Source organism: Sorex fumeus, unplaced genomic scaffold (genome assembly GCF_029834395.1).
Source record: "Sorex fumeus unplaced genomic scaffold, SorFum_2.1 ptg000165l, whole genome shotgun sequence".
Classification (NCBI taxonomy): domain Eukaryota; kingdom Metazoa; phylum Chordata; class Mammalia; order Eulipotyphla; family Soricidae; genus Sorex; species Sorex fumeus.
This window is the reverse complement of record NW_026606222.1, coordinates 1499527-1524992: the sequence shown is the minus strand read 5'-3', so window position 1 is coordinate 1524992 and position 25466 is coordinate 1499527. Positions and strand designations below refer to the sequence as shown.

At 65.4% G+C, this 25466-nt stretch overlaps 1 protein-coding gene across 1 annotated transcript in view; it reads left to right on the top strand.

The window, feature by feature from the left end:
- The window catches only part of CLEC16A (C-type lectin domain containing 16A), a 117669-nt gene extending 102979 nt beyond the window's left edge, over positions 1–14690 (top strand). Inside the window, exons 22-23 of the mRNA XM_056107411.1 lie at positions 8339–8491; positions 14310–14690. Of these exons, the coding sequence (XP_055963386.1) occupies positions 8339–8491; positions 14310–14659 (503 nt within the window). The 3' untranslated portion in view covers positions 14660–14690. The remainder of the gene's footprint in view (positions 1–8338; positions 8492–14309) is intronic.
- Positions 14691–25466: the final 10776 nt, after the last annotated feature.

Here is a 25466-nt window from a genome sequence, read left to right as displayed (position 1 = left end):
AAGTTAGAGGGCGAAGGGGGGGGGGCCGGAGAGGAAACTGGCACCATCCCCCCACCCCCAAGACGAACCTGGGCTGTGTTTCCGTTCGGTGCTCACCTGTCTTCCTTCTCTGTGCTGTTTGCTTGCTTTATTTCTGGCTGTTAGTTGCTAAAAAGAAAAAAAAAATGGAAAAAGAAAAGATGAAGACCAGAGCCGTAGGATGGCTAGAAAGGCACCTGCCTGGCAGGCCGCCCGCCGGGTCCGACCCCCTGTGGTGCCCCGAGCACCGAGAAGTGATGCCTGAGCTCGGAGCCAGGTGGGCCTGGAGCATCACTGGGGGTGTCCCCGAAACCAGTACAAACAAAAAGTAGGTGAATTCGGCCGGTCTTTATTTTTAAAGATCAGAGACCAGAGATGGGCTGGAGTGATAGCACCACGGGTAGGGCGTTTGCCTCGTACTCGGCGGATCCAGGTTCGATTCCTCCGTCCCTCTCGGAGAGCCCGGCAAGCTACCGAGAATATTTCGCCCGTACGGCAGGGCCTGGCAGGCTGGCAGGCCCCCGTGGCCTGTTCAGTATGTCAAAAACAGTAACAGGTCTTACCAAGGAGACGCTACTGGTGCCTGCTTGAGCAAATCCATGAACAATGGGAGGCCGGTGCTCCAGCGCTCCAGAGGCCAAAGGCAGCACAGCAGGAGGGCACTCGCTTTCTATGAGACCGACCTGCTTGCTTGTCCTGGCATCCCCTAAGGACCCCCGAGTCCTGCCAGAAGTGGTGTCTGCACCTTCAGAGCAACACGGGCACCATTCACTGTGTGTGTGTGTGCGTGTGTGTCTTTCCTGTGTGGTGTTTGACCCTCGCTGCCTGAGACCAGCTGAGGGCGCGACTCAGTTTATCATATGTCTGGGCTCCCTGGCAAATGATGCCCGAAGCGTTCGAGAATTCAGGGATGGGGGCACTGCGTGGCATTCTCGGGCACCAAGTCTGCTGCCCAGCCGTTGCTATGCCCCCTTCCCCCCACCCCACCCCCCCGCAGTACCGCCTGGTCAGGAGAGGCCCTGAGTTCCGGCCACCAGCTCTGGGCCTGTATGTGCTACAGTCAAGGCCTGAGTCACCCCCGGGGCCCCCGTGGGCACCCCCCTGAGAAAAGGGGAGGGGGCTGGAGCAATAGTATAGCAAGGAGGGTGTTTGCCTTGTACGCGGCTGCCCCGGGTTCGATTCCCAGCATCCCGCAGGGTCCCCCAAGCAACGCCAGGAGTGGTTCCTGAATGCAGAGCCGGGAGGAAGCCCTGAGCATCGCCGGGTGGGACCCAAAAGAAGGAAAATAAAAGGGAGAAAAGGGGGAGGGGGCTCTGGGTCGCAGAGCAGTGGGGCCTTGGGGTTTAGCGTCAGACCGTGTGTCTGTGGTTGACAGGGGCTGCCTGCTGTGGGTTCTGGAATCGGATCAGAACTCTGGTTCTGGGGACTCTCCCCGTCCCCTCCGCCGCCGCCGCATCTCTGCGGGGAGGTCCGGCTTCTCGGGTTCCCCCTCCAACCGCTCTGCCCCGTGTGTCGGTCGCCAACTTCCTGCTGCCGGCAATGGGCAGCACCTCACGGGAAGGGGCGTGGCAGCTGCCAGGCCTGGAGGGTGGGCGCAGGGGTCAGCCCGTGGGAAGCCACCCGGGTGGGTCTTTCAGGGGCCTGGCTTGCCACCCCTCCCCCAGTTCTTCCTCAGCCCAACCCCCCCACTTTTTTATTTTTGGCATGGGGGGGTGGAGCTTGGAACGCCACTCAGGGATCATTCCTGGTGGGGCTCGGGGACCCTCTGGGGGCCAGGGATGGAGCCCCGACAGGCCGCGTGCAGGACAGGCACTTCCCTCGCTCTGGCGTCCGGCGCTGTTCCCCCTTTCTAAGAACTTGGGGTCCTGCAGGTCAGGGTCCAGCCTGACGGACTCACGGCTGCATGACCTTCTTTCCCAGGAAGGTCATCGTCGGAGATCCTGGGGGTTCAGTGGGACTGAGACGGGTACGGAATCCCCCCCTTACCCCCTAGGAACTGCCTGCAGGAGCCAGGGTGTCCTCAGAGGCCGCCTTCGGTGTATGGACGTCCCCTACCCCAGGTGCCTGTCTGTGTGCCCCCAGCAGGAAGGGAGCCCCCTTCCCTTCCCTGCAGCAGAGTCTCGGTGGTGGCTGGCTCCCCCTGCACCCCCACCCAGGAACTCATTTCATTCCCTTCTCCAGCCACCAGAGGAGGTCGTCCGGGTCAGGGCACCCTGGAAACCAGAGCCTGAGTCAGCTGCCCAGGGCGCACCCGCCCCCCACAAGCTCAGAAACCTGCCCAGGCAACAAGCCCCCTCCCCCCGCCCCAGCGACACCACACTCCCGGGGGCAGCTGGACAGGCGGGAGAAGCCAGTGCCATGTCCTGCCGCCCCCCACCCCCCGAGTGGCCAGCCACCCGCCACGTCGGGCACACAGGGAGGCTGGCAGGAAGGGGGTCCCCAGAGCCAGGCCACCTGACGGCTTTGCCCAGGAATCTCTCCGGAGGGGCTGGCGGGGATCGGGGGGGCGTGGACTCAGAGAACAAAGCACCATCCCAGGCACCCGGGAACTGGGGGCTCGGGCAAAGACGTGCCCCTCAGCCCCCCGCAGCCAGCCCCGAGAGCCGAGCGGGACGCAGGCTGCAGGGAAAGATAAAATTAGCCGGCGATCCAGGGGCCAGCATTGATCTCGGATGGAGTCCCGCCTTTCGAAGGCCGGTGGGACTGGAGGCCCGGCGTTCGGGACGATTTCACTTGGATGAAGAAAAGCCCAGTGGAGGGAAAGGGGAAAAACTAAAAGCATGGAGCCTGTTTTCCCCGTGGCCGGCCAGCTGGCAGGCACGTCCCAGGAAGTATCTCCCTTCTGGTGGGGTGCAGGGGTGACCAGAGGTGCCGCTGGTTTGGGGGCCTGGCACCCTCAACGCACCCCCCCCCCGGCCCCCTTATCTGTTTCCCAAGGCAAAGTGCTGCCTTGTCCTAGGGAAAGACGGAAGGTTCGAATCCCCAGCACCCAGCACCGGTGCCCCTGGGACCTGACATGGCTGCCAGTGCCACCAGCAGCTCCGGAACCATCCCCGCCAGCTTTGGAGCCAGGCCCCTCGGGCATTCCCGTGACCACCCCCCCACCCCACCCCCCGCAGCTCTGTTCTGAGCCCACAGGATCGAATCCCGGGAGAAGGGCCCCCGGTGACACTTCCCGAAACCTTTTCCATCCCCAGGGTGATCCGGCCCTCCCCCGAGCCTCCCCCTGACCCCGCGCCCTTCTGGAGGGGGGCTGGGGGAAGGAGTTGCAGCCTGTCGATATTTGGGGCACCAACCATCTGCCTGCGGGCGCCAGGGGTCAGGGAGAGGCTGAGACGCTTCCAGGAACTGGCGGCTGTGAGCACGTGGGGCTGACCGTAAAGGGGAGGAAAGAGAGAGAGGGAGAGGGAGAGAGAGAGAGGGGGGGGGGGCCCCAAATCGCCCACGCCCACCCCCCCACCCCCTCCTCGGCGGCCCTGGCGTTGTCCGTTGTGTCTTGGATTCTTGGGAAGAAGGGTGGTACGTGGTGACGCGGACCCAGGTTACTAATACACGGGAGGAAGGAGCGAGGATGTTCGACGCCGACGCGTTTCACGGCGCCTTCGCTCGGCCCGCCAGCCGCCCTGCGCCTGCTTCCTGCCGGGCTGGTCCAGCGAGCCAGAGGGAAGCCCGGCCCAGCGGCGGCGTGTCCTCCTGGGCTCCGGCCGTGTGGGAGGCTGGGCAGGAGTGGCGGGAGGCGGTTTGGGGAAGGTTTTCCTGATGCCGCGCCTGGGAGGAGCCCGAGTCTGGGGGTCCCCTCTGGGATGGAGCCCCCTCCTTTATTTTGTGTTGATTCCATTTTGTTTGGGGGCCACACCCGGCGAGGCTCGGGATTGAGCCAGCGAGGCGGGCGCCCTCCCCACCGTGCCACCGCCCCGGCCCCCCCCAAGCCCCCGTTTCCGCAAAAGCACAGGGCCTTGATGCCGAGGTCTCCACGGTCAAGTCCGCCTCCCAGCCCTGCGCCTGCATCAAAGTTGCCTGCAGTGCAGGATTCGGCGAATCAATTCCTTTCTTCTTCTTGACACACATTATAGAAAAGGCAGAGCAGTCCTTGGGGGGGGAGGGGGGGAAACATTTGGCCCCAAGACATAATAAAATCATGCTTAAGGATGCAGCAAACTTTAAAGTCTCTTAGTTAAAGGAAATCAATACTTTTATGATGAAATATTAATAATACTTAAAAAAAATAAGTCAAAACTACAAATGCAGACCCGCGGGCGAGTCTCCATCAGCCCGCCAGCTCCGCTTCGTCAGGACAGATGGGGAGGGGGTGGGGCGGGCCGGTGGGGGGGACGCGGCGGGAGCCCCTCCAGCCATGCACAGTCCCCTGCCGGCGCTCTCCCACCGGGGAGCACCCCTGTGGTTAGGTGACTCTAAGATGGGCACAGGCACGCGTGTGCATCGCACACCAACACGTACACACAGGACGTGCATAAACAGGTGTTACATGCCCGACACTTAATCACTTAACTTCCCGTTGGTCGTCGATTTGCTCGAGCGGGCGCCAGTAACGTCTCCATTCGTCCCCGTCGCGTGCCAGTGTAGCCCGATGGCGTCTGTTCGCTCCGGGAACATGAAGGGCCTCAAACCGATCGTTCATGATCTTGAGGGAGAAGTCTGACCGTCTGGTAGGTGGGCGGCCACGCGGTCACGCGGAAAGACTGGCAAGCTACCGAGAGTATTCCGCCCGCACGGAAGAGCCTGGCAAGCTATCCGTTGTGTATCCGCTATGCCAAAACCAGTAACTACAACTGGTCTCACGCCCGACACATCACAGGCGTGAACAGCACTTTCATGAGCACACGGCACATACAGCAACACGTCACACAAACGTAACACGTCTGACATGCAGATAACATGTACACAGCAGGTGCCCAAGCCACGCTGTCACGTGTGTGCATCAGCGTGGCATACACAACGCTCGTAAGCATCTCACACCAGCACCCTGCACACGTATAAACACAGCACCTGGGTGCCCGCAGAGCACCACGTACACTTATATGCACACGCATGCACACGCAGCACACTTCCACAGCCCTCAGGGTGCACACAGGCAAGCGCAGCACGCTTACACGCGCGCACACACAAAGAGCACACCCCCATGGCACACGCAGGCACGCACACACGCACGCTCGCGTCCCATGCCAGCAGTACACAGACTGCCTGGCGCGCCACCGAGGGAGGGCCCTGGTCAGATTCCGCAGGCCGCTGCTCCGGGCCCGTGACACCGGTGCTCCAGCTGGTCGTCGGGGCTGGATCCTGTCCGTGGCTCTGTGTCCCCCGTCACCCCGTCGGCCGGCAAAGATCAGTGCTGACAAGCGGAAGGCGGTCGCGTGGTCCCGGGGCGGGGGACTGTGACGAGCCGGGTGCCATCCCCGGTAATCCCAGGCTGGGCCCCGCTTGAACGTCCAGCCCGTCCCAGGAGGGCTCCGTCCCTCCTCCCTGCTGGCCGGGTTCCGCGCGTCGTGGCCAGTGTTTCCCCGTCGGGCCCAGAGGGTTGGACCCCTTGTGAGCCTGGGGTCTAACCACGCCCCTCTGCTTCTCCTTCCCTAGAGGGGCAGCGGGAGCCAGGGCTGCTGGCCCTGCTTGTGCTCTGGCTACGGGACTGGTGCCTCTCGCTGTGGTCGCTCGTTTCCCAACGGTAAAGCTGGCGGGCGCGGGCAGGGGCCGGGCACCAGACCTAGCCTGCGAGCTGTGACGCGGGGGCAGGGCAGAGCCGGGCGCGGGGAGGGCCACCCCTGAAAGCCCCTTTGTCCTCCTCGGCAGGTTTGCAGACCTAGTGCTTAGAATCCGAGTGGATTCAGCCACGAAGGAGCGCCTGATAGGCTAAGACCGCAAGTGCCCCACTATTTTCGTATACCCAATGTATGACCCCCTTTGACACAATCGGAAATAAAAGTCTTGAAGCGTTTGGAGGTGCAGCTAGTTAGTGATTGAGGGGCCGGTGGGCGGGGGGGGGGGGAGGGTTGACGTCACTCAGGCCGGACCCAGGGAGGAGCTAGAAACACCCGTTTCCCAGGCTTACCTGTCTGCGCCTCCTGGTTCTGCAGAGGCCGGGGAGGCGCACCAGGGCGGGCTACGGTCAGGGGGTGCTCAAAGGGTGCTCAGTGCAGGGAGCCAACGTTCTCCATCACTCAGGCCTCAGTGGTGAGTGTGGGGGCTGTAGGGGACCCCCCCACACCCGGTTCCTACTGCCCTGCCCCTGTGCGCACCAGCCCCCCGCCCTGGGGCCACCTCGGCTGCCTCAAGCCCCTCCTGTGCTCCCCGGGGGCTCAGGTCTCAGGCAGTCTCTGAGGGGCGGGGACCAGAAGGTTGCACGTCGCATGTCCATCCTGCCCAGCCGCCCGCCCCGCTCTGCAGTTACTCTGGAATTACTCCGGGCAGTGCTCGGTGGACCCTATGGGATGCTGGGAATCGAACCGGGGTCGGCCGTGTGCAAGGCAAACACCCAACCTGCTGTGATATCGCTCCAGCCCCTTGACTTTTTTTTTCCTGTTTCCCAGCACCAAGGGCTGTGGATGCTGCAGTCTGCAGGCGAGCGGCCGCCCAGGTCCTCCCTGCCAGGCTGCCACCCTGGTCCTGTGCAGGGCAGGACTGGACGGAACACTGCTGGGTGGGTGGGTGGGTGGGTGTGGATGTCATGGGGGAGAGAGCCCAGCCTGGCCCCACCGTCTCCCTCGCTCCTCCCTCCAGCTCCTCCCGGGCCAGCAGGCACATCCCAGGCCACGTGGGCCGAGGGCTGACGACAGACCCCAAAGCCCCTCGGCCCAGGGTGACCTGAGGTGGCGTGTGCAGCCCCTGGCCCGGCACGGTCCCTCCCCCCCTCCACCGGCTTCTCTGTTTCTCGTGAAGGAGCAATTTCGGAGCAAAGTTGAGCAGAGCTGGGACGGGTGAGATAGCACCATGGGTAGGGCGTTTGCCTTGTACGCAGCTGACCCGGGTTCGATCCCCGGCAACCCATAGGGTCCCCCAAGCACCACCAGGGGTAATTCCTGAGTAACCTCTGAGCATCGGTGGGTGTGACCCAAAAAGGTGGAGCTGCTGTGTGCAGACCCGGGGTCTGAGGGGGAGAGAGTCAGGGGGCTGCACAGGCCGTGACCCGCAGCCCTGCCCAGTCCTCTGTGTGTCCCCGGGCTCCCCCGGCTGACACGGCCGGGTCCGAGTGTCCACTCCTGACTGATGAACCGTTCGCTCAGAGCCCAGGTCGCTGTCCCACAAGAGGAAGAGGTGGGGAGCTGTCCAGCCCCCTCCTTGCTTCCTGATGTGGCCCAGCTGCCCCATGGACCCCCCCCCCAGTTTGCTGCCCGTCAGTGTCATGGGGTTTGTTCCCGTGGCCAGGCCCAGCAGGGACTTGGGTGCGAGGGGAGAAGGCCTCACGGCGCTGTGCCCAGACGTTGCCTCTAGGGAGGCAGATGGACAGACAGACGGATAGACACATGGACGGACCCCGTCACGGCGCAGGAGCCTTGAGTGTGAATCGGTGGGCAGCAGCGGCGTCCAGGGCTGGGGCTTCTGAGTTCCCAAGAGGCACCAAGCCGAGCGGCGAGATGACACCTGTCCCACTCTGCCCCCATTTGGCCTGGCGGTCATTCCCTGGGGGACTCGGTGGCTCAGTGCTCCCCCCACCCCCGTGGAGTCTGGGCTTGAGGGGGTATTTGTGGCGGAAACGCTGTGCCCTGGAAGCGGGTCTGGGAGCAGCGGCCATGCTCGGCCCCCGCTGGGACCGCGGGAGGCGCGGTTTTGTCTCGGGGTCTCCCGCACGAGGTGGTCCCCACGCCCCCAGGCTCAGAGGCACCCCGAGGACCTGCAGGGCCGAGCACACACCAGGCCCTGGTCTGCTTCTGCGGCTTCTGGGCCAGGCACGCAGATGAGCACAGGGAGGATGGAGCTGGGCCAGGCCACCCCTGCTCCCGAGGCCACCACCCCCTCCCGGACGGGGGCGTCTGTTGGGATGGGCCCGCAGCACACGGGGCAGGGCACCTGCCTCGCGTGCGGCTGACCCCAGCTCCGTCCCCGGCCCCCACGTGGGTCCCCAGAGCTGCCGCCTGAGATTCCTCAGCGCAGTGCCCGGAGGAAGCCCCAGGCGAGTCGGGCAGGCAAACCAGACAAACGGGCCCGGGCGGCCGGGCAGCTTCAGGGCCCCACTTCAGCCCCCCTACCCCGCTTTCCCCCACAGGGACCTGCGGCCGGGAGCGGGTGGGGCCCTCCCAGGTGCAGCTGGGTTCCAGGGCCCAGGCCGCCCACCCCACCCCACCCTCACTCACCGCCGCCTCGCCCCCAGGCTTCGCCGTGGCCCAGTGCCTGAACCAGCAAAGCATTTCCACGTCGCCGCCATCCGCCAGTGGGAGCCCCGGCAGCAGCGGGACCACCAGCCACTGCGACTCAGGCGGCCCCAGCTCATCGTCCACCCCCTCGGCCACCCAGAGCCCCTCAGGTACTGGCCCCGGGGTGCAGTGGGGGAGGGAGACACGAGGGAGCACGGGCCCCTCCTGGCTACTGCGTCTGGGGGTCCAGCTCCCGGCACAGACCGGCCCTCCTACCATGACAGAGCCGAGTCCAACACCCCCCCCCCCGCCGCCCTGTGATCACCCTCGAGTCTGAGTCTCACTCTCCCCGCAGTGACCAGCCACTGACCACTGTCGGCATCTACACTGGGCAGCAGCCTCTGTGTCCTGCATCCCTCTTCCCCAGACCTTACACAAATGCCATGACCCTGTGAGCAGGGGAAGTTGGGGTGGGCCTGGGGGCGCCCCGAGGAGCCGCCACCACACACACACACACACACACACACACACACACACACGCACACACACACGCCTCAGAACCCTCTCCCAGGAGGAGAGCTACCCTGAGCGACACACCCTTGCACGTGGGCCCTGCTCCTAAGTCCTGACTCGATCCAGCCCAGCCTGGGGTCCGTCCCCCAGAGCGACATGCCAAGGGGGCCAGTGCTGGGGCCACGGAGGGGCCCGGAGCCAGAGGTGGAGGGACACCCACTCCTTTCTCTCCAGCAAAGGGTCAACCCAGCCTGGCTGGGGGTCCTCAGGGCACCCCTGCGGCCCCTCTGCCACCCTCCCACACCCTCACTCACACCTTCCTCTTTCCCTGGGCCCTGCCCTGAGGTGATGCCCCCCCCCGGCTGTGTCTGAGCCCCCCCATCAGGTGAGCTCAGAGCTAGGCTGTGTCCATATGCCCGTGTGCCCGTGCTCTGCCGCCCGTCTCGTCTCTGTCTGTGTGGTGTGTGCCAGGCGCCCTGTCCTCACCCCCCTCACACACCCGCACCCCCGTCTTCACTCCAGAGTTGCGCCCCCAACCCCGGGTTTCTTTGCCTGAAATGGAACCAGCCCCGCGCAGGGTCCTTCTCCTCCCCTCCCCCCCAACACCGCCATGAGTGCTCCAGGTGGCCAAAATAAACCAATCAACAAAGACCCTCGTGACCCAAGTGGGCTATGCAAGTGCTCCCTGCCCCGCCTCCGCCAAGGGCCGGTGTTGGAGCCCCCCTCCCTGTGCCCACCTCCCCCACACCCCGCCACCGATGTGTCCTCTGTCGCAGAGATGACAGGGCGGGGGGGCCTGGCAGCTCCTGTCTAGCCCTGACTCAGGCCCTGTCCAGGGTTCTTCCCTCCCAGCTGGTCCCTGGCCGCTCTCGGAGGCTGGGAGGGGGACGAGGGGAAGGGGTGGGGGTGGGTTCGGCTCCCGTTTTTTATGCAGTGACAGCCAAAGCCTGAGGCCAGTCTGCCTGTCGGAGCTCTGTAGACACCAAAATCCCTCACCTGGGCCAGCGGGTCCCTGTCAGCCTGTGAGCACGTGTCCAGGCTCCTCCCCACCCACAGCTGCCGGTGGCCCCCTGCGGCCCCCCAGGGCCCTCGAGAAGCCACATGGCGGTCCCCACGGTCTCTGCAGGAGCAGAACTAGCTGTTGCCAGCACCTTTTGCCTCTCTCGCCAGGCCCCACCGGGTGGGGAGGGCCGGCAGAAGAGGGGGCCCAGAACCCCCAGTACTGTGGGCAGGATGACCCCGGGGCCTTTGTCCCCAGGGCTTTGCAGACCTAACCCTAACCCTAACCCCCCATGAGTCGCAGGCGTCCCTGCTCGGGAGGGCATGGCCGAGGTGGGGGTGGCTGAGAGGTCCCTCCCCAGGGGACAAGTCACCCACTTCCCTTGGCTCTGCCCCCGGTTTTGAAGTCTTCGGTGGCGCATGGAGGTCCCAGAAGCTCTGGGGGAGCCCACGCCGTCTCCGCCATCATGGGGTCCAGGCACTGTGCAGACCTGGGAGCCCGTCGGCCCTGCCCCTCCCTACTGGGCCCCCACATAAGCACATAAGGCTCAGACACCCAGGGAGCATCAGGGATGCTCACCCCCCCCCCCCGCAAGTAGGGTTCTTGGGGTCGGGGGCAGGAGGGAGGCACAGCCCCGTCACCAGGGTCCCCAGCTGCGGACGGGAGCACTGCCACAATCCCCACTTGGGGGCCTGCAAGAAGCACCACGACCTCCCTCGCCCCAGCTCACCAGGACAGGGACATGCCTTGGCAGCCTCTGCCCACTTCCCGGGCTGAACTCGCTGCCATCGGCATTTGGTGCTTTGGAAAGGCGACATCAGTGAGCCGACCCAGGGCGCTTACAGAACCCGCCCCACGGCTCACACGTGTGCGCCCATGAAGGAGGCTCACACACTCGCACACGCAGGCTCACACACACTCATACACGTGTACACATCTGCTCAAGTGCTCACACACGTGCGTACATACACGCTTACTCAGACTCATGCATGCTCACACACACACACACACACACACACACACACACACAGGCTCACACGCTCAGACACACCCAGGCTCTCACAGGCTCGTACATGCCCCTCCCCTGGCAGTGCCCAGCCCTCCTCTCCCTGTGTAGACCCCAGCCGCTGGTGGTCCTCCAGGCCCGGCAGGCAGGGGGTGTCGGGCGTGGGGCCCCCTAGGCCTCGCCCTGCCCCTCTGGATCTCAGGCCCTGCCCCAACGGCGCTGGGCTCCGCCTGTCTAGCTCTCGGCCCCGCCCCTCGGACCCTCAGCCCCGCCCATCGGGTTCTCGGTCCCGCCCCTTGGGCTCTCGGCCCCGCCCCTCGGGCCCTCAGCCCCACCCATCGGGTTCTCGGCCCCGCCCCTAGAGCTCTCGGCCCCGCCCCTCGGACCCTCAGCCCCGCCCCTCGGGTTCTCGGTCCCGCCCCTTGGGCTCTCGGCTCCACCCCTCTGACTCTCGGTCCCGCCCCTCGGGTTCTCAGCCCCGCCCCTCGACTCTCGGCCCCGCCCCTCAGGTTCTCGGTCCCGCCCCTCGGGTTTTCAGCCCCGCCCCTCGGGCTCTCGGCCCCGCCCCTCAGGCTCTTGGTCCCGCCCCTCAGGCTCTCGGTCCCGCCCCTCAGGCTCTCGGCCCCGCCCCTCGGGTTCTCCGTCCCCCCCTGGGGCTCTCGGCTCCACCCCTCGGGCTCTCCTCTCCACCTCTCTAGCTCTGGGGGCGCCCCTCTGGGCCCCTCTGGATCTCAGGCCCCGCCCCCGGGCGCCTCCGCCCCGCCCCCGGGCGCCTCCGCCCCGCCCCCGGGCGCCTCCGCCCCGCCCCCCGGCGCCTCCGCCCCGCCCCTCCCGCTCTCGCCCGCGGCCTCTGACTGTCCTGTGCTTCCCTCTAGTCAGGAGTGGCCGGAAAGGACGCCGGCGCCTGTTCAGCCTGTCGGAGGCCGACAGCCACGGCGGCCACTGGGTTTAGTGCTTCGACCGCAGCCGCCAGCACCTCTGCAGCCTCTGTGCAGGCAGGTGGGGAGCCAGGGCGGGCCCCCCGCCCCCCGGCGAGGCCCCCACCCCGGGGCTGGGCAGGAGGATTTGCACCGAGCGCCTTTGCTTCTTTTCTGTTCTGTTCCGCTTCTCCCAGACCCCCTCCCCGCTCAGCTCCGTGGAGGGTTTAGGTTGGGCCCGGGCCAAGCGCTTAGACCCCAGCCAAGCTGCCCTTAGATCCCGGCCAGGCTGCCCTTAGACCCCGGCCAGGCTGCCCGCAGCTCAGGGACCCGGGCTCCGTGTCGTCTGTGCTTGGATGTCGCTTCCTCCGTGCTGTGCTCGCCTCCCCCCGACACCCTCCCCTCCTCCTGTCTGCCCTCCGGAGCTGGACCCGCCCTTGACCAGCCCCAGAGGGGCCACAGGGACCCCCTGGCTCTGTGTCTGCTCAGGCCGGGGCAGCAGGGTCATCAGGAATGAATCCCCCATCCTCCGCCTCCACCCCGCATCCGAGCCCTGGCAGCTCCCCTGCCTCCTGGACCCGGAGCTCAGCACGACGCCACCTGGCCGGAAGGTCCAGCGAGCACGGCCGGGTCGCACGGCTGCTCGGCAGAACCCAGCAGGGCCCCCTTGCCCCTCTCAAGGGGCGACCCTATCGCCCACGGTCAGGAAACAGCCCCAAGTTTAAAGTGGGACAGTCACAGGGGTGGGCAGAGACGAGACGTCGGGGAGGGCATCTGCCTTGCACACGGTCGACCCTGATCCGCCCCGAGCATCCCACAGGGTCCTCCAGGACCCCCAGGAGTCATTCCTGAGTGCAAAGCCAGGAGGAACCCCTGAGCATCGCCAGGTGTGTTCCCCCCCGAAAAAAGGGAAAAGAAGAAATGTTGTGGGACTGTTGGGTGGAGGGATGAAGCGGTTTTTTCTTTTCCTATAAATATTAGAGGCCATTTAAAGGGGCAGAGAGAGAGTGTAGCAAGGGGGGCGCTGCCTTGCATGCAGCTAGCCCAGGGCTGATTTCTGGCACCGCGTATGGGCCCGCAGCACCGCCAGGAGTGGTCCCTGGCACAGGATCAGGAGTCAGCCCTGAGCCCCACTAGGGTGACCAAGAAACAAAGCAAAAAAACAAGCCAGCTTTGTGTGTATAGTGCTGTTAAGTCATTAATTTTTTTAAAAATACGGAGGTGGGACTGGAGCGATAACACAGCGGGGAGGGCGTTTGCCTTGCACGCGGCCGACCCGGGTTCGATTCCCAGCATCCCATAGGGTCCCCTGAGCACCGCCAGGAGTCATTCCTGAGTGCAGAGCCAGGAGGAACCCCTGTGCATTGACGGGTGTGACCCAAGAAGAAAAAGAAAAAAAGGGGAGGTCCAGCCCTTGCCTCGCACGCAACCAACCTGAGTTCAGTCCCTGCCACCCCACAGTGTCCCCCAAGCCCTCCCTGGAGGGGATTCCTGAACACAGAGCCGGGAGTCAGCCCTGAGTCCCCCTGGGGTCTGCACCCTGCCCCCAAAAAAAATGTCCCCTGAAGCAAGTCCCAGGAACTGCTTCTCTGTCCTGGTTCTTTCTGCTCCTCGGAGCCTGGAGCAGGTCCTTCGCCCTGCCTGCGCCCTGCCTGTGTCCTGCCTGTGTCCTGCCTGTGTCCTGCCTGTGTCCTGCCTGCATTTTGCTCTCAGCTTTCTGTTCTCATCCGTTTGCATCCCCACTTTGTTTTGGCTTCTAACTTAAAAAAAAAAAAAAAAATCTGGCTCTCCAGTGGTTCCAGACGACACAGCAGCCCTCAGGCTCTGGGTTCAGCACCTGCAGCCAGGACACCCCTGACCCCCACCCCACCCCACCCCAACCCTGAAACACTGAACTTGGCTTCCAGGTGAGAGGCCCTCCCTCTCCTCCCACTGACCGGAAGTGGAAGCTCTAGGTGGTTTGCAGGGATGACACCTTCCACTCCCGCCCCGCCCCCCCACCCCATCTCCCCATCCTGCTGGACCAACCCTGGGGCACATTGGGCGGGTTCTGTCCCCTGCCCCAGAGTTGGGGGGACACCGATTCCAGTAGCCGCAGCCTTGGGCTCAGGTGCCCCTCTCCACGCCCCCTCGGAACGCTGTGGGGACCCCCACCCTTGAGCTCTTGTGGGTGCTTATTGGAGCTGGAGATCGGCTGTTTGGGTTTTGCAAACAAAAGGTTCTAGAGGGTGTTTCGTTTTGTTCTCATAAGGCTTCGGGGGCAAGTTCCCTGGGGCCAGTGCAGATCCTGGGCCCAGCCTGGAGCCGGGAGCGGAGCCAGGCCCCCTGTCAGCCCAGAGACGCCCCCTAAGCCCGGCTGGGGGCGGACCTGCGCCCTGAGGTTCTCTTCCTGTCGCAGGGCAGGGTCCCTCCCCGGTGCTGCCCCCCAGACCCAGGGCAGGCGTCTGACCCAGCTTCCCGCCCCCCCAGATCAGGAGGAAGTGGACGGGTGTGCAGCCCCCTCCCCCGGGCCTGGGCCTGAGCCCCCATCTCTGCTTCTGCCCCCTCACCAGATGAAGGCACGACTCCAGACCAGCCCGCCCACCTCGCCGACCAGCTGCTGACTGTCCACGAGGGGGGCGCAGATGCCAGGCCCAGCCGGCCACAGGCCCGGAGCCCTGAGGCCGAGCCCGCCCAGCTGTCCCCCAGCCTCCTCCCCACACAGCAGCCCACCATCTCGCTGCTCTGCGAGGACGCCCCCAACGCCCTGAGCGCCGAGTCGCCCACCCTCGTCCCGCCCGTGGACTCCCATCACCTGCGCACCCTCACCGGCGTCCCCCCGCCGCCCCCCACGCCCACCGCCCCCGGCACCGCCAAGGCCCCTGGCGAGGAGGAGGCCGCAGCGGCCCCTGCGGAGCACTGAGTGGCCGAGTCCAGGGCCGGGGACCCCCGCGGAGAAGGGTCCACGCTGCTGACCTCCGCCGGAGATGCACGGGGCAGCCAGCGGTTCTTCAACACCCGCTGGCCGAGGCCTCCTGGTCACCGTCCCTCCTCCTCATGCCACCCCAAGGCCCAGGAGTTGGGGCTCCCTCCATCTGGCCCCTCCTCCCCAGTCTCCAGGGCCCGTCTCTCCCGCCGGACACAGGCCGGACGTGGACGGGCCACCGGGAGCAGCGTCCCGCGGGGAAAAGACTGAGCACCGCTGCCCCTGGAGTCCGCCTGGCCGCTGGAGCGCGTGGACGCAGGCCAGAGAGGGAGGACGCCTGTTGGGGTCAGTGCATCGGTGCGGGGACGCGCCTGTCCCCCCGGCCCCAGCCGCGCCCCCCTCCCTCCGGCGGGGCCATGCACCCCCCACGCCCACTTGCCCCCCCGGGACGCGCGTGCACTGGCCCTGCCCGCCCTGCCCCGGAGTCGCCCTCTGGACACCTGAGACGGCTTTTGAGGCCAACGCGCGAGGGGGCCCTGGGCCTTGTCGGGGCCCCTGGCCGGGAAAGGCTGTTCCTGGGCCCCCACCCCACCCCTTCCTTTGTCGCCTCCCTGTGGGTCCCCAGACTTGAGCTGGGACTGGAAAGGCTCCGCCTCCGGTGGGCGTGGCCACAGCAGTGACGGCCCCGCCTCTGGTGGGCGTGGCCACTGCAGTGACGGCTCCGCCTCCAGGGCGGCGGGACTCCAAAACAGGCCCCGCCTCTGGTGGGCGTGGCCACAGCAAAGAAGGCTCCGCCTCCAGTGCCGCATGACTCCAAAAACAGGCCCCGCCTCCGGTGGGTGTGGCCATCGCAGTGAAGGCTCCGCCTCCAGTGCCGCCTCTGGTGGGCGTGGCCACAGCAGTGAAGTTTCCGCCTTCAATGCGGCTGGACTCCAAAAACAGGCCCCGCCTTCCGTGGGCGTGGCTGAGGCAACCAAGGCTCCGCCTCCAGGGTGGCATGACTCCAAAACCAGGCCCCGTCTTCGGTGGGCGTGGCCACAGCAGTGAAGGCTCCGCCTCCAGGGCGGTGGGACTCCAAGAACAGGCCCCGCCTCTGGTGGGCGTGGCCACAGCAGTGAAGGCTCCGCCTCCAGTGCGGCGGGAGTCCAAAAACAGGCCCCGCCTTCGGTGGGCGTGGCTGAGGCAACCGAGGCTCCGCCTCCAGGGTGGAGTGACTCCAAAAACAGGCCCCGCCTCCAGTGGGCGTGGCCACAGCAGTGAAGGCTCCGCCTCCAGTGCGGCGGGAGTCCCAAAACAGGCCCCGCCTTCGGTGGGCGTGGCTGATGCGACCGAGGCTCCGCCTCCAATGGGCGTGGTTTGGCGTGCCAATAGGCGGTGCCATCCCCTGCCCCAGTCCAGGCTGCAAACACACCAGCTGGTTCCCTTCACCATCCTCCGCCCCCGCCCCCGGACTGGACCCCAACTCTGCCTGGCTGCCCCAGCCCCAGCTCCCTCTCCAGAAGGCGAAAGGCACTCGGGTGTCCCCCTCCTGTTCTCCCTGCGCGGATCTTCTGGGTGCCGGGTGCACACGCTGTCCTCGAGACCCCCTGCCCCCTAGCCGAGGGTCGTCCGTCCTCCCTCAAGCCAGCCAAGCCAGGGCCAGGCCTCAGCCCTTCAGGAACTCTGCCCCCGCGGCCTCAAATGCACAGAGACCACAGAGACCCAGCTCGGAAAGGGGGACAGGCCAGCCCCGTCAGCAGGCTCCCAGGTGGCCCGGGGCAGGGGCCGTCGCAGGCCGGGGCACCTACTTCCCCGGCGACCAGCATGCTGCTCCGGCTCCCCCAGCACCACCCAGGGCCCCCCAGAGGGAAAGGGGGGACAGCACGGTACTAACTCCCACCCAGCCAAGTGGGGCCAGGACCCTGGCCCTGGGCTGGCGCCAGGACACGTCCTCGGCTGGAGGGTCTGGGTTCACAGGAGGCAGGTCTCCGCGCTGGCTCTGGAGAAGGAGCACCCCCCAACCCCAACTAGGTCCCCCAACCCCAACTAGGTCCCGTCTTCATGGGTCCGACCATGAAGGAGGGCCGGCAGGCCTCAGGGAGGAGGCGGGTGGGACCAAGGGTGGGGCTTCGGCAAAACCAGCAGCTCACCGCAGCCCTGTCCCTGCTGAGCCCCTGTCCCCCCAGCTCCTCTGGGCCTGGTGTCCACCCCACTCAGGGCTGAGCTGGCCCCGGCACCCGCAAGACCAGGACCCTCCAGTTCGGGGGCGCTGGAGTGAGCCCTTGGGACCCCACTACAAGTTCATGAGCTCCTGCCCCCGGGAGAAGCATGGGGACCCCAGAGCCCCCACCTGTGAGAAGGAACATCGTCCCCGCACCACCCCTTCCCCGGCCCCCCCGAGTCCCTGCAGTCTCCAGGCCCCCAGCAGGGAGGAGACAGCTCACACACTGGATTTTCTCTCCCTGCTCGGGACCCTGTTTCACCAAGGCGGGGCCACGGCTCGCCGCCCCCCTCCACGCAATAACCGAAACCGTGGACACCGCCGCGTCCACGCCGACTGAGCTGCGCTGTCCCCGGGCAGGGGCGTCCAGGACCAGCTCAGGCCCGGGCAGGTTCAGGGAAGGACCCACGTGCCGTGGGTGCCGAGCACGAGGGCGGAAATGAAATCGGAACTTGGCAATAAAAGAGAAAAGTTACCAGAAGGCGATGGGTTGTTCCTTGTGGGACTGGGGCCGGGCAGTTGGAACCTCCTGGGCCGGGGGCTCCCTGTTTCCCGAAGTGGCCGGGAGGAGTGCAGTAGACGGGTCGCGTCCAGAACACCCATCCCCCTCGGCCCAGTGCTGGCTCCGGCCTGCGTTTGCACATCCCTGCCTCGGAGGACGCAGCCTCTGGATGCGGGGGGGAGACACACTACAGGGCCGGGTGCTGCCGGAAGGATGCCCACCCGTGAAAGAGCCCATGAGGTCCCTGCCAGGGAGGGTGCTGGCCCAGAACACACGGGCTTGTTCCAGGGCGAGCCCCGGAAACAGGCTCACTGGCTTGTGTGAAACTGTCAGGCGGAAACGTTGGGAAAGCACCAGGGCTGGGCCCCCATGGCATGGTGTGGACAGGGCAGTGATGGCCTCCTCCCCGCAGGTTCCCCACGGGGGTTGGGAGGGACCACAAGCCCTCACCCAGCATCCTCAGTGCCGACAGCTTGTCGTGCTGGCCCAGGCAAGCTGCAGGCTGGACCTCGGGGTCCAGGGGCCAGTTCCCACAGAGGTCCCTGGTGAGGGAGGAGCCCCACAGCACAGATAGGGGTACTGAGGCCCCCCAGTCCCCAGGCTGCTCACCTGGGGGAGACGGCACCCCCACCCCAACAGCTGGCTGCCCCAGAGCCTCAGGGCGGGGCCCCCGCCTTCTCCCGCCCGCTGCCAGCCAGTTCTCAGGAACTGCTTGGAGCCCGTCCACGGGCATCTTCTCCCGAACCCACTTATCTCTGCACGCTATGGACTGATATGGGGCTTCCCCACAGAGCCACCAGGGCAGGGCGCGGCCGATGGTGGGGACAGGCAAGCCCTGACTCCCGCCCGTCCCCAGGAGCAGAGCAGGGGCGGGTCCTCCCGCCCCAACATACGGGGCTCAGGGCTGCGGACATGGAGGACCAAAAACGCAAGGCCAGGGTGCGGGTGTTGCACACACCAGGACCCGAGTCCCATCCCTGGCATCTCAAGACCTCCCCTGCCCCCGCCCCCCAGCCGGGTCTGAACCATGCCACATTCCCTGATGCGAGCACTGGACCATTCAGATGCCCTGAAGATGCCGCTCTGGGAGTCATTTTGCTGGCAGCAGGAGCTCTCAGGCTTAGGAATGCAGGCTGACATGGGCGATGCAAGGCGACACCCTACCCACTGTCCTATTGCTCTGGTTCCTATCCCTGCGTTTCAGTCCTGCTCAGAGGGTCCGGTCTCTGCTCTCCATATAGGAAAGAGCCCCCCCCCCAGCCAGAACTGACCATTCCCTGGACACACATGTCCCTGCGGCACTATAGGGAATTGTCCGTTCCTGCCTTTGCTTCCCAAAAGTGTCAGCTCGAAGTGCATTCGTGGGCAGGGGACGCACGCTATAAGCCAGGCGCTTGGACCAGGGCTACATCCCAGCTCCACCTGGGCACCCTCCCCTCCCCCACCCCCCGCCGCGCCCTATCCACCCAAACCAAGCAATAAAAAAATAAAGTGCTGGGGCTGGAGAGATAGCACAGCGGGGAGGGCGTTTGCCTTGCACGCGGCCAACCCGGGTTCGATTCCCAGCATCCCATAGGGTCCCCTGAGCACCGCCAGGAGTAACTCCTGAGTGCAGAGCCAGGAATAACCCCTGTGCATTGCCGGGTGTGACTCCCCCCCAAAAAATAAGCTAAATAAATAAATAAAGTGCTGCCAGCACCATCAGGGGCAAGAGGAGAGAGGAGAGAGTTGGTGCACACGGCTGGGAGCCGAGGGGGGCCCCAGCTCAGCCCCTCTGGAAACAGCGGGGAGAGAGTTCCAGAACTTCGAGGACGGTGCAGCGGAGAGATGCACCTTGCCTGGGGGAGGCCCCCTGTGCCCTCCCCGGGCACCGCCAGCCAAGCCCATAACCCGCGTCTGCTCCAGCAGCCCCTCTCTGGGCACGCGCCAAAGCCACGTCAACAGGTTCTTCGAGGAGAAGCCCCAGGCCTGGCTCAGAGCTCTCGCCCACACCTGGGGGCACAGCAGACAGGGTCCCGGGGTGACCCACGCCTTGTCAGTGACCCAGGACCCTGTGTTGTGGGGTGTGATTGCACCGGAAGGAGAAATCTGCTGCACGCACCGGGATGGGCCGAGGGCATGGAGCCATGAGACAGCAGAATGAGGACTCTGCACTCAGGACTCGGAGGGGCCGGAGTGGCTCCGCAGGGGCAGGGCGCCAGCCTGCAGCCCCACAGCCTGTCAGGTGGGTTCCTGGGGACCTCCAGGGCGTGAGGGAGCCTCACGCGGGCGGCAGCCACAAAGGAAAGGGACAGATCGATGTTGAGAGCCACGTTCATGGAAGGCTGGAGAGGGCACAGAGGGCTGGGCACTTGCTGGCAACCGACCCTGATTCAATCTCCGGCACTGCATATGCCCCACCCCCAGCCAACCCAGAGTGACCCTGAGCACAGAGCCAGGAGTCCATCTGGAACACTGCTGGGCGTGACCCAAAGAAACAAAATAAAAACAGCCAAACTCAGTCACGCAGACCCCCTGGGAGTTCGGCAGGTGGGGAGAGACTTAGCCTGACCTCAGGGTGCCCAGACAAGCTCACGACTGCCCCCTAGCCTGGCCAAGAATGGCACCGAGCACAGAGTGCTGGGTCAGGCCTGGGAGTGGCCAGCAGGGGCGGGGCCTGCCTGCTTCTTTGAAGGAAGCCTCCTGGCAGCCCGTTCCTAGAAGGAAGAGTCGTGCCCGGTGGTTACGTAACCGACGTGGTCCTTGCTGTGGTCACTGGCCGTGGGGCTGGAGGGGGAGGTGAGGGGGCCAAGCACACAGGGGTCATGGACTTGAGGGACTCCCCCGACCCGTCCCCCCATCACGCCTGGGTTTCCTCGTCAGGCCCACAGCACACACTTGCTTCCTTCCTGGAACTCTGCACAGCTGCGGGAGCTTCCAGGGCCGCTGGTCAGTGGGCACGCGGCCAGGAGCATAGCAGAGCCCACAGACATAGCACTCCGCGTATTCATTCATTCACAGATGGAGCTATATTAAGAGCTTTATTACTAATTAAATTTTTTTTCCTTTTTGGGTCACACCCAGCGATGCACAGGGGTTACTCCTGACTTTGCACTCAGGAATGACTCCTGGTGGTGCTCGGGGGACCCTACGGGATGCTGGGAATCGAACCCCGCTTGGCTGCGTGCAAGGCAAACGCCCTACCTGCTGTGCTATCACTCCAGCCCCTTAATTTTTTTTTTCAACTTTTGGGCTGGAACGATAGCACAGTGGGTAGGGCATTGCATGCAGCCAACACGGCTGACTCGAGTTCGATTCCTCCGCCCCTCTCGGAGAGCCCGGCAAGCTACCGAGAGTATCTCGCCCGCACGGCAGAGCCTGGCAAGCTCCCCGTGACGTATTCGATATGCCAGACACAGTAACAACAAAGTCTCCAATGGAGACGTTACTGGGCCCGCTCGAACAAAATCAATGAACAATGAGAGGACAGTGACAGTGACAGTGGACTACATTCAGCGAAGCTCAGGGTCCCCTCCTGATGGTGCTCTGGGGACCAGACCGGGCACCACGGACCAAACAAGGGCTCCTGCGGGCAAAGCCAGACCCAGCTTTGTGCCACCGCTCTGGCCTTGGCAGCTCCAGGAAAGCCAATCCCAGATCAGCCACAAAGAGGAACAAGGGGCCAGGGGTGGGGGGCTGGGAGGGGGGTGCATTGTCTGAGCCAGGTCAGGGTGAGGTGCGGTGAGGTGCTGCCCTGCAGAGCCCAGACCCTAAGGCGTCACCCCAGAGGCCCCCCGGGCACAGCACCTCTGAGTGGTTCCCACACGGCTCCGCTGGGTTGCTGGAACCCAAGGCCAAGTGTTGTAGCTTTGTTGTGAGATCAGGATAGTGGGACCAGAGCCACAGCACAGCGGGGAGGGCGTTTGCCTTGCACGCGGCCGACCCGGGTTCGATCCCCAGCATCCCATAGGGTCCCCTGAGCACCCCCAGGAGTGATTCCTGAGTGCAAAGCCAGGAGGAACCCCTCTGTGCATCGCCAGGTGTGACCCAAAAAGCAAAAAAAAAAAAAAAACAAATGACGGAGGGTGGACCCCTGGGCCCCTGCACTCCCCCAGACCTCCTGGTGAGGGGGACACACAGCCAAGCTCAGAGACCACAGGGAAACCGCGGCTTGAAGGAGGACCCTCAGCCACACTTGGCGTTCCAGAACATTCCACAGCCCTGGCATCCATCCTGTATTGGTCTGAAACCGTGTCTCTTCCTGGCCAGAAGCCCTCCGCCTTCCCAGGGCTCCCTCCTGCCCCCCAGCTTCTGCCGTCCTGCCTGGGAGGGGAGGTGGTCTGAGCAGGGAGTGCTGGACCACATTTCTGCCTGTGTCCCTGCAAGGGTCGAGGTCCCCAAGACCTGGGGGTCCCGGGGGAAGATGCAGATGAAGGGGCGTGTCCTCTGTGGCCCAAGGGAATAGTCACTTCTGAGGCAAAGCCCCAGGCCGATGCAGGCGCCGCCCCGCTGGAAGGTTCCCCCCACAATGTCCATTTTGGGGTGTTCTCAGGCTCTACCTACAGGGGGAGAGGCCTGACTCCGGGAGGGACGAGTGAGTGCGTGACTGTGCCTCGGTTTCCCTCTGGATCACGGGGGGGCAGGGGGAGAGGAGAGGGTCTAGGCCTGCCCTGGACAGGTAGAAGCCGCCTGGCCGGGGGTGGGGGGTGGGGTGCTGCTTATTACTAATGAATGAGGGTGAGTCACCGGACGAACCTCCAGCATTGATTGGCCTGGTGAGTGGGCAGCCGGGGCGGGAATCAATGGCCACGCAGGGGGGCAGGGAGCAGAGGCTCCCTGAGTCACATCAGGACTGGGGGGGGGGGGGGGAGGCGTGACACCTACTGACTCACTCCAGGAGGTCATGGCAGGAGCAACCTGGCGGACCCCCGGCCCTCCCCTCGCCGCCCTGCTGGTGCTCCTGGTCTGCGCCCCCCCAGACCTCAGCCCAGGGAGGACCCCCAGTTCCCACATGGCACTGCGGCTGCCGCCACTGCTGGGGCCGACCCCACCCCCAAAATCCCAGTGTGCTGCTCCTGCACCCCTTCCGCATTCCCCTTGCGTAAAGCGAAGACTCCGTTCCCCTTCCCTCCCGGGGGACGTCTGTGAGCAGAAGCGCCGACCACAGAGCCTTTGTCTTGCACGTGTGAGGCCCTGGGTTCGGTCCCTGGATCCGCAGGGGCGGAAAACACAGAACTGTCCCACAGAACAAGTGGCCAGACTCGGCAAACCACCACCCACCCACCAGCGCACCCCTGGCACCATGGGAAGGTTCTGGTCGGGGAGCCTGGAAATTGGGGGCCTCTCCCGGCTGGGGGCGCCAGAGCTGAACCCCCTTTCCTATGGTCACCTTCGTCGGTAAAAGCACACTTGTTTGGGGGCTGGAGCGATAGCACAGCGGGGAGGGCGTTTGCCTTGCACGCGGCTGACCCGGGTTCGATTCCCAGCATCCCATAGGGTCCCCTGAGCACCGCCAGGAGTGATTCCTGAGCGCAGAGCCAGGAGGAACCCCTGTGCATCGCCGGGTGTGACCCAAAAAGAAAAAAAAACAGCACACTTGTTTGGGGGTTTCTTGGGGTCGGTGGAACCACCCCAGGAAGGTCTGGGTTGGGGGGTTCAGAGTAGGAAGGCGACTTCCAGCCAGCAGGGAGCCTGCCCCAGCGTGCAGACCCACTGGCCCCCCAGGTGCTCGCCCGGCCCCCCAACTCTGACCAAGCCTGAGGAAGGAAAGAGGCCCTGGGCAGCTAACAGGCGCAGAGGAGGCTGGGTGGGGTGCGGGCTCCCTGGGGAGAAGGCGGCCAGAGGACCTCTCTGGAGCAGGACTTGGGGGCTGGGTGGCCGGAGGTGTGAAGCAGGCCCCTTCCTGAGCAGGTGCTGCGCCTCCCTCCCTCCCCCTGTCCCCAGGGGCCACCCGAGTGGCTGCGGGGCCTCCTGTGGGTGCTAGTTTGCTTCTGTTTTGCTTTTGGGGCACACCTTAGTGTGCTCAGGGCTGTCTCCTGGCTCGGGGGCCAGGGATGGAACCCAGATGGGCCGTGTGCAAGTCCAGGCCCTCCCCACTGTCCTGCCGCTCCGGGCCCAGCCCTGCTGTCTATGACTGGGAGAAAATACCCAGAGAGAGGGCGAGCCCGTGAGGTGCCAGCGGGGGCCCGAGGGGAGAGCAGGGGCGCCCGGGGGAGGCACGGGGCCACCCCCGCCAGCCTCCCCTGCTGGGTGAGAGGCTCGGAAACTCCCCAAGGAGGGACAAAGGCTGTGTCCAGGGGCCTCGACTGGCCACCCCCACCCCCCACCCCTTGGGGCTGGTCCGGGGACACTTCCTTCTCCAGGGGACCGTCGCTGAGCCCCCCGCAGGCCTGCATCTTCCTCCCAGCCTCAGAGGTGCAGTTACTGCCGTGGGGTTCATCTCTGCACCCCCAGCACCTCCTGGGAGGCGGCTTGTGCAAGTGTGGAACCTGAGTCTCAGAGGGAAGACCGATGCCCAGTGGTACCAGCTCCCAGGGGCCTTGTCCAGAAGCCCCCAGAGGGTGCTCCACTTCCCTCTCCATTTTCCTCTTCTCTACGGTTCTGGGTGCCAGGGATGGGCCCTGGGGCCACACACCTGCACTCCACACTGTGCCACCTCCATGGCCCCAGGGTGCCAGGAGCAGCACCCCCGCAGGGCACCTGAGATGAGGGTGCCCCGAACAGCAGAAGCGCCCAGCTGGGTCCCCTTCCTGCCCTGTTTCTGCCCCCCTGCTGGCCCCCAGGGGCAGCTCACACAGCCGGGAGGTTCCAGGCGGGGAGTCGGGGGCTCAGGAAGTCCAGGGCTCCATCCCGGCTCCGCCCCCTCCCCCCCAGTCCCAGATCTGTCATGTCCTGCAGTAGTATCTCCGAGAAGTGCCCCCCACCCCCACCCCAGGCTTCCAGCTTCAAGTCCTGTCGGGCTTTGGGGAAAGAGGCCAGGAAATGAGGGGCCGGGAAACGAGGGGCCGGATCTGCCCGCTCGCCCTCCTACCCCACTTCCTGCGCTGCGGGGTCCTTCTGGGAAGCGGGCAGGGCAGGAGCAGAAGCACTTTGACCCCGGGGCGGGGCGTCCAGCGGCCTCTGCTGACATTCTGCCTTCCTGCCCCGGAGTCTCCTTGTCTGACCTCCAGGTGTGTCTCTGCGGCCACCTGTTGGGCAGCTGGCCAGGGCGCCCAGCTGGGTCTTGTGCAGCTGCCTGGACAGAGTGGGAGGACGGACAGCCCAGGTGGAGTCCTCTGAGCTGGCCAGCACCCCCCCCATGCCCCCAATCCCCCTAGGGCCAGTGAGGCACCATGAGTCCTACTTCCAGTCACTATGCAAATAGGGGGAAACCGGGGCCTCTCCTAGGCGGGCTTCCCGGAATGCTGGCATCTCCCGATGGTCCCAGGGGCCCCCTGGGAAACCGAGGGTGTGAACAGCCCAGACCTAGGGCCCCCTGGTCTCTCCCAGCTGTGGGCACTGGAGCCGCCCCCCGCCCCACCCCCACCCCGTGTGTCCCCTGTGAAGCAGCTTCCACTCCCCGAGGTCCAGCTGTGGTGGGGCCCCTCCAGCCGGAAGCAGGGAGGGCCCTGCAGGCTTCCTTCTGCCCCGGTGGGTGAACACCACGCCCCCCTCCTCTTCACAGAGAAGACACTGAGGACGCAGGCAGGACCAGGACTTGCCCAGGGCTGGCTTCTCTCCCACACACCCCCAACTGCCTCCTCCTCCTCGACCCAGAATCTGCCGGGCCTCTGGGTCCTCTCCCTGCCAATGCGGCACCAGCCTGCTTGGCAGGGGAGGGGGCGGGGGGTGGGGATCGCACCTTGCCCTGCCAGCGTCCCGCCCCGCCCCAAGGGTTGTCTCCAGTCTCCCACCGACCGTGCCACTCCATGGCCTTGAGGGTCCCCCTCAAGGGGGACCTTCCCGGCCCACACAGTGCAGCCCCATCTCTTAGCAAGCCATGCTCCCCTGCCCCCGGTCTCATTCACTGTCCCCAGAGCAGGCAGAGCACCTCACAGGTTCCCAAGAGCCTCCCAGACTGCGTTTCTCCGGGGGCCGGCCTTCCCACCCCCACCATCGCCACCTCGTTCTAACTCTCCTTCATC